The 8,396-nt window shown below is 38.3% G+C and overlaps 1 protein-coding gene across 1 annotated transcript in view; it reads left to right on the top strand.

The window, feature by feature from the left end:
• The first annotated feature begins 1,584 nt into the window (after window positions 1-1,584).
• The window catches only part of DNAJA2 (DnaJ heat shock protein family (Hsp40) member A2), an 11,150-nt gene continuing 4,338 nt past the window's right edge, over window positions 1,585-8,396 (top strand). The window contains exons 1-5 of the mRNA XM_015818961.1: window positions 1,585-1,590; window positions 2,542-2,601; window positions 3,565-3,788; window positions 7,585-7,665; window positions 7,975-8,108. Of these exons, the coding sequence (XP_015674447.1) occupies window positions 1,585-1,590; window positions 2,542-2,601; window positions 3,565-3,788; window positions 7,585-7,665; window positions 7,975-8,108 (505 nt within the window). The remainder of the gene's footprint in view (window positions 1,591-2,541; window positions 2,602-3,564; window positions 3,789-7,584; window positions 7,666-7,974; window positions 8,109-8,396) is intronic.

Below are 8,396 nucleotides of genomic sequence, written 5' to 3'. Positions count from 1 at the left end.
CTCAGTACCTGATCCTTTGACTATCTATGTCTTTGTTTTTGTAACAAGTCAACCTTGCACCTCTGTCACCCAATCCAAGGGAATGCCATCCCAGAATACACTTTTCAACTGGTTAACCACTATATCCTGCCTCTTTATGATAAGAGGGTACTGCTACTGAGAAAAGAATCCTAGATATTTGGGAGTGTTGGTTTGGGCTGGCTGTTTGTTATTGAGGAAGCAGGTGCATGGGAGGAATCAAACAGGTGAGAGGTCAACAGAAAACAGTTTAAACCTTCAAGTAAAAAAATGATCATTGGCTCCATTTATTGAGAATTTATTTTCAGGCAAGATATTTTCATAAGGGTCAATCCAGGCTCAGTTTGGTATGTGGCCCCCTCCTTTTTCCAGTTTGGTGACCTTGAGGCAGCATCTTGAGAAGATACAGCATTTACTTTCGTTTCCCAAAGCATTCCCCCCTTCATTCCCCTCCCCACAGCTCATGGCAGTGTGTCACTGAATAGTGGCTGCTGACATCCCTATTCTGAACTGGGGAAGGGGAAAAACCCCTATCTTCTGTAATATATTGCCTTTCTCCATGAGCAAACAAAAATAGAGTTTGATATTCTGTGATGTAAAACCTCCTGTAAAACCAGTTTCTTAGGTGGATGATAAAATTAATTCTTCTTTGGCACTAATTTTGAATATATCTGTTTGATCCTAACATTGAGAGAATACCTAAAGATTTCATAAACATGGAATTGAAAATGCACTCTTTTTAAAAACTGCAAGTGAATGGGCTTATTTTAATATAGCTGATGTTGTTAGGGGATCAAATTGAATACCAAGCCATTTAATTCTTTCCCAGGTTCATTGAAAGAAGTATAAACCTGGCATGGATATTCGCTCTTTGAAGTTTGGAACTCTCTCAATTATAACTGGCAATTATCAGTTATGGAGAGTTCCATTCCTAACTTCTAAAATGGTTGCTAACTAACAACTCTTGGGTTGTATCTCAATCTGATGTGCATTGTGTAACAATATTCCCATCCTTTTGCTGCTTGTCTTTTTAGAAGAAAAGTTTGATAAAAGTGAAGTAGAACACAAAGCTGTTTCGTTTTTAATAGAAAAGAGAATGTTGGCATGACTCTTCTATATATCTTGAAAAGAGGAGTGGTCTGTAACATGCTGAACCGATTTGGCTTCATTTTTATAATACTTGCAGTCTTTAGGAACAATTATTTCCCATAAAACAATAATTGGGGTGCCATTTAAAATACCCCAAGGTGTTGGCCATGTTAGGACAGCTGTAGTTTTCGTCTGACAGTTGATTATTGTCAGCTTCTTCTACACCTGCTGATCTTAGGAAAACATTATTACAGTGATTTAGCTGTTATTTGAAATAAAGTATACCTAGACTAAGCTCAAGAGTGATTAGTTAAGAATGAAACTAATTGACCAGGTTAATATGTACTTATTGAACAAGTTATACTTGTTATACTTATCATATACTAAGCCATAAACGAGTGTTACGCCTCACGAGATCCCCAACTCTCTTTGAGGAAGACCTAAAAGCCTTCCCAAAAGTGCTGCCAAATGGTAATTATGAAGGTGAGAGAGTAAGAACATTATTAAATAAATGTTTTAATTACAATTGACTAACATTAAGTTAATTTTCTCAGATGAAAAGTATTTCTTGCTTTGTCCCTGGTTTTTGGAAAGCTGTTTCCAATTAAGCTGAGTCTGAAGCTTGGCACCAAAATGTTCAGCATCCCTGGCAGTAACCAAAGTACAAAATAAAAGTGTGTAAATGATATACTAACAACAAGAGCAGTTGTAGCCACAATGATGGAGGGAGGTGTGCCTGTGTGGCATTGGTGGGGAGGAACCTGAAGCCTCAGGTAATGTTTGTGTTGTTGGACTCTACCATCCGTATCTATGGAATCCCAACAACATCTGAACACCCCATTGGTGCCCTCATATGGAATTAATAGTAATTTAGCGTTAGTTTCCAGGCTTTAATTCAGTACAATTTTTTCTTATGACTAATGCATAATCATGGACTACTGCTTTTTTCATATTTATTAATTTGGGAATGTTAATACGGGGTGAATTTTGCGGTAAATGGGGAAAAAAGATTCTAGGTTTGTGAGAAGGATTACCTATTTGGAAGGGGTTGTCTCAAATGTTTGGACCAACCACCCAACAATCAATCTGTATTTGGACAATACTGTTAAATAGGGCTACAGACATGGATTCTTGTTTCTGATTGATTATTCCTTTTAATGGGGCCTACGGTGATATACACCATCTTGTCCAGGAATGGAAAACGATTGGCCCTGAAGATCCTGTTGAACTCCAGTTCTTATCAGACCTAATCTGTGTGATTGAGGATGAGGAATTATAATAGCGGTAGTTCTACCATGTGTCTGGAGGACCAGAACACACTCATTCATGTATATTTTTGCATGGAAGTTAGATATTTTACATATTAATATAGCTTGAACTACAGAAAATTCATGGCCGTCTGCTAACTTGCATTGGCTTCTTTTTGGTGTTTAGGCATACCGTAAGCTTGCCAAAGAATACCACCCGGATAAGAATCCAAATGCAGGTGACAAGGTATGAATTTTTTTCCTTGCAGCTTGCTCCTGAAACACATTTTGCACCATTAACTAAGCTAGATTCAATTGCGAACAAAATAGCGTATGAACGTTTAGCCCATGGATTTAGGAACATTTCAGTCTTCACCCTAAAATTAAAAAAAAATGATTGGGGAGATTGCCTAGTTCAAATCCAGATGCAGTCCTAAAATTCAGCAGGCCAAATACTAGGAACTACTTTCTTTGAGCTTTTATAAGCACAAAATTAATTGACTCCTGTGTTCCTATGAGCTCCCTGGAAAACAGTGGCCTGCGGAAGATACATTCATCTCTAGGTTGCAACCCTCAAATCTTTCCCCTCACAATTGTGAGTCAAGGGAGGTGTAGTGGAATGTGTGGATGGCTTTGGGGAAAAGATGCTGCCTAGGAGACAGGAGAGGCAGGAGCCCCCTATGGCTTAACAGTCAGAGAAAGAAACTTGGGAAGGAAGGGCCTGTCCTAATGGATGAAGCAGTCAGAAGTGGTGGCAGGAACAGACTGATATTGTAGCATTACAGTAAGGTAGAATTAATTCATCTAGTCATGTTTCCTGTCTGGTTTATCTGGAAGGACTGACGGGATCAATAAAGGAGAATATTTGTAGTTCAGGATTGAAGTTAGTGGTCCTTTGGTGCTCTCTGGCTGACAGGAGCTTGCAGATGACAACTACTTTTAAGATGCTTGAAATACATTAAGACTGGACCATCAGCTTAAACAGGTGAGCAGAGGAGAGGCTTAGGAAGGTAGATAGTGCAAAATGTTAGCTGCCCAAACCAAACAACTTGTTTCTGGAACTGGTATACATTCACTTATAAAAGCAGTAACGATTCCAGTATTATCCATGGATGGTAACCTCACTTTCCTTCTCAGTTTGTAATACTAGGAAATGAAAGTAATCAGGGGTATATATGTTTTTTAAAAAATTGTTTTCTTCTTTATTTAGTTCAAAGAAATAAGCTTTGCCTACGAAGTTCTCTCGAACCCCGAGAAACGTGAATTATACGATCGATATGGAGAACAAGGCCTCCGGGAAGGTAGTGGTGGAAGCGGAGGAATGGACGATATATTCTCCCACATATTTGGTGGGGGGCTTTTTGGTTTCATGGGTAATCAGAGCAGAAGTCGTAATGGGAGAAGACGAGGCGAAGATATGATGCACCCACTTAAGTAAGTACCAAGCTAGTCTCCTTTCGTTGAAAAGTTCCTTAATTCACAATAGCCCTGTTTGCCTAAGTATTTTTTTTAGAAAGCGGGAGGGCCTGAGTTCTAGTTGAAACTGTTTGTTACTAAAATATTGTTGACTTCAGGTTTGGTGACGGGGGTTGAAAGAATCTATAGATCTGCTCATTCCTGACCTTGCACAAATAAATGTAATTATTTGATTCCTTCCAGTGTGAATATGGGTGTGTTGGTGCAAGGGAATCACTATAGGACCTCTTATGCTGTGGATTGTGCCATTATTTGGGAGATGGGCCCTGTTTGCTCTGCAGTTCTTACCAAGCTATCTCTGACTCATTGGTGTGTTTTTTTAAATCCAGCTGGGATTTCAGTGTAAGATTAGCAGGTAGAAAAATGCTGCAAAATAGATATTGCATAACTTTTACAGTATTTCTTTAGACTAACCTAATAGAGGGACAAAAATGATAACGTATAAATTAAGGGCAAAAATGACTTTCTACCTTCATCATGTCTATAAATAATTATAACTTATCTTCCTTAAAATGCAACAAATGGTCTCTTCTTCCCATATTCCATGTCTTATCTGTAAACAAATCCTTAAAGCTTCATCATTCAGTCCTGATGTTAGCAAAAATCCATTAAAATTTACCAGGGGATAACATCTATTTGAATCTTGATCCAATAAACCAACTTTGTATTCCTTCCGTTTACTTCTAACAATTCTTAATCCTTAGTCTGTTCAAATAATGTCATGGAACTTGATTTCTTTTCATTTTTTCTCTCCTCACAAGATTCTTCAAAACTTTTAACAAGCCTCTTTTGTAAATCCAGTATGGGAAAAATTATCTATCTCTCGGTTTATTGTTTGAATATCCCTTTTAATTATTAAAACATCATGGCTTACTTTCTCTTTTATCTGTTAATGCTCCTTGTATACCTTCACCAGTTGTTTTCATCTACAGTCTCTGAAGAGAATCTTAGAAAATGGAAAGTTAATATACGAAAACATAAAAGTATCCTGATCCAGATCATTGATACTTTAAAAGTACATTTACACTTTAAAAATACTATTTTGAACATAAGAAGAAAACGGAGTGGGAGCCAGTAAGGGCAGGAAATGTTTATTTACAACTATTACCTACTACTACTAATAATAAAGTTTCTGATTGCAGCTGTGGCTCCATGCCATATGCGGCTAAATCTTCCTACCTGAAATTATACTTTGGATAATAATGGCTGAGTCTTGATTTCTGAATAATTTAAACACTATCAAAATTGTAAGGCACTTGGAGGAAATAATTAAGCTATGGTAAAAGAAATAGCGTTTAGGGCTTGGTCCTGGAGGTCAGAGGAGGCTCTGTTTTGGACTCTAGAATATAAATAAAACTTCAAAATACTTTTATTTTGTTATTCATTTGTTTGGTACTTCGAGGCAGGCAATTCAGAAATAAGGTCATGCTCCTGAATCATCATAGAATTGAGCATTAAAGCCTTGCCCACGCTGAAGGTAACGAGATACATTTCCTGGGGGAGGGAAACTGCATCTGGGAACAGCCCAGTGAGCTATAATAATAGACTGGAACCTAGCCTTCTACCAGTCCATGCATTAAAAGTATGGTTCAGCATCTCTTTATAATAAAAACAGCAAAATATTTGATCAAGGCAAAGAAAAGCATTCACTGTGTAGGGCCAAATAGGCAACCATCAAGATGGGGGCATATTTGAAATGTTGTGTAATGGGTGCACTCCGAGTGGCTGGCACAGTAAGTTGCGTATTTGCCAATGAACCTCAGGGTGAGGGTGTCCAATCATGAAAACTTCATTTACTAAAAGATGACCTATCCTACATGGATGTTGTGTTAACATCCCAGAGGAATTTTTATGTGCTTCAAAGATCCTTTTCCTGTTAATTATGTTAGAGGATGGTTTTTGTATCTCATAGGGCAGCTTCCTATTTAAATTTTAATAAACAATCTTCTAAGTCAAGTGGAGCAGGTGATCTAAAACGTGTTGCCTGTGGATGGTCCCACATTCCCAGTTCTGGATATGCTGTCTATCCTCAAAATACTGCAAGTGGCATAGAGAAGACTTTTTACTGAAATGATGAATATTAGTGATATATATCTTACTTGATACCTTGTCCTGTTTCTTTAAAAAAAAACAGGCAGCTCAACGTAGTGCATACATTTTTTAGAACAAAATAACTTCAGTTGTGAGTGGAATTTTCACTATTTTGAGTCTGAGACGATTCCTTCTCTCCTTGAAAGAATGACTTAAAAATTTGCCTTTTAAGTATTCTTTGAACTCTCCTGAAGAGAAGTATAGACGCTTTTAAAATTTTAAACCATTCCCCCAGTAGGGCTTCAAAAGAGTTCACTTCCACTTTTGGTTGCAGTGTCTTCACAATTCTTCCTGTGTAATCATCACCTGATGGCTTTAAGTAATCTGCTAATAACTGTGTTATTTCTAATGGACTGTGAGAATGACCTTGAGAGACAAGAGAAAGAACTGTAGTCAAGGCAACAGTCTGATAAACAAAAGCTGAGCCTAAACCAGAAATGTAATTTGAGAAAGCATCTCAGAATTGACCCTTACTACTTCTCTGAAACCAAACTTGCAATATTCTGCTACTATAACCTTACAATAAAAGTAGTATTCCTGATGTTGGTTTTCTGGTCTGGACTGCCTTGATACTATTTTTTTTGGGGGGGGGGGAGGTAGGGGCTGAAAGCAATGGTGCAAAAGAAAAATTGAGCCGTGCCATAGAAATAAGTGTAACCTATGCAGCAGAAAAATCCTAGTTATTCCGCTTAAAAAGGGAAGCAACTGAGAAATAGGGAGGCAGAAGAGTGAAATTAAATGGTTAGTATTACACACACACACACATACACACACAGAGAGAAATTTTGTAAAAACGTTTTGGGCTGAACACCTAAAAGGAACACCCATCCCTTAATTGTTCCATTGACTTTCCTTCAGTTCTCCTCTGCTACTGTAACATATTCAAAATTACGCTTATCTTGAATTTAGAACACAGCAGTGGTCAGGCATAGAGGTAGAATGGCAGTACTTTTTTTAAAAAAAAATAGATATGTAATGAATGCTGATTTAAAACCCGCCAAGTAGCTTCCCACCTCTACTAAACAAATTATAATGAATGCTGATTTAAAACCCGCCAAGTAGCTTCCCACCAATACTAAGAAAAATCTGTAATTTAAATAGTCCAAAGTATTTCAAATGACAAACTGTCACAGAAGTGATTGTTCTAAACACTGACACAAATTAAGATAGAAGTTTTAGGATTATGGCTGAATTGCTAGCACAGGGGAAAGGTTGTGTAGATAGCTTTATTTTGAGCTACATTTCTTCCACTGGAAAAGCTGAATACTGGTTAAAGCACTGTAACCTGCCTTAGTTTTGGAATTTTCTGATCCAAATGCTTGCTCAACAATTAAACTGGAGTGATGTTGGGCCTACTGGGGGTCTCGGCCTTGGTTCCATGGTAGGATGAAGTAGGCAAGATTCATCAGTGTTTTCCTACTCTTGGAGGAAATGGGGGTAAAATGTAGTCATGGTGCATTATTAGAGGTTCTCTGATGGCAGGAAGATAGAAGCTAACTGCTTTGTAAATGAATTCAGCTCAACTCTTCTTTCTTTGCTTGAGCCGGTTTTAACAAGCATTTGCAATGGCACATTTTCATTCCATCAAAGGAAACGTACAGTAACACACCTATTTAGATTTTGCATTTGCAAGGTATTAAAATAAACTTCTTTTCTCCTTTAGAGTTTCTTTAGAAGATCTATATAATGGGAAAACTACCAAACTACAACTTAGCAAGAATGTCCTTTGTAGTTCATGTAACGGGTGAGTTTTTCTTTTATTCATTTGTCTTCAGAAAGTTCTGCGTTCAAAGAATAAGTCCATTAATCATTCTAAAAAAAAACAGCACACCCATCTAAAATGCAGCTGTTTGTATAAAGGGAACTCTCTCTTTTTTTTTTCCCCGGCCAGAGTAGCTGCATAATATTTTGCATCTCCAGCCTTTCTGTGGCCCTCGCTCGGCCTTTCCATCCGGCACTCCTGCTTAACTTGAGCAGGCGCGCTTCCAGGCCATTCGTTGGGACTCTAGAGATCACGTTGTTTTCTTTCCTCTCTTTCTCTCCATGGATCCAGCCAAGGGGGTAAATCTGGAGCAGTTCAGAAGTGTGCAGCCTGCCGGGGCCGAGGCATGAGAATTATGATCAGGCAGCTGGCTCCCGGGATGGTTCAGCAAATGCAGTCGGTCTGTTCTGATTGCAATGGAGAAGGTAATCCAACCGGTTCTTCAGCAAGAAAAAAGAGGTGGCCAAAGAATTTAGGCAGGCTCGTTCCCATTGTTACCAAATAAGCGCCGGTTAATGTTCAGGATGATAACAGTGCCAGCTTCACAGCTAAGTGAGCATTTACGTTTTGTACTTTGGGGGACAGATAGGTCTTTTGCCTTGTCTGCTCTAACGGTATAAGTGATGGACACGGTCTTCCGAAGTTGGGTGGTACCAATTGGCCATCTATATTTAGAATAGTTTGATAATACAGTAACTGGGTGTGCCATTGAT

Source organism: Protobothrops mucrosquamatus, unplaced genomic scaffold, assembly GCF_001527695.2.
Source record: "Protobothrops mucrosquamatus isolate PMUCROS unplaced genomic scaffold, P.Mucros_1.0 scaffold827, whole genome shotgun sequence".
Lineage (NCBI taxonomy): Eukaryota > Metazoa > Chordata > Lepidosauria > Squamata > Viperidae > Protobothrops > Protobothrops mucrosquamatus.
The sequence above is the reverse complement of the archived record's forward strand: the minus strand, read 5'-3'. Positions and strand labels throughout refer to the sequence as shown.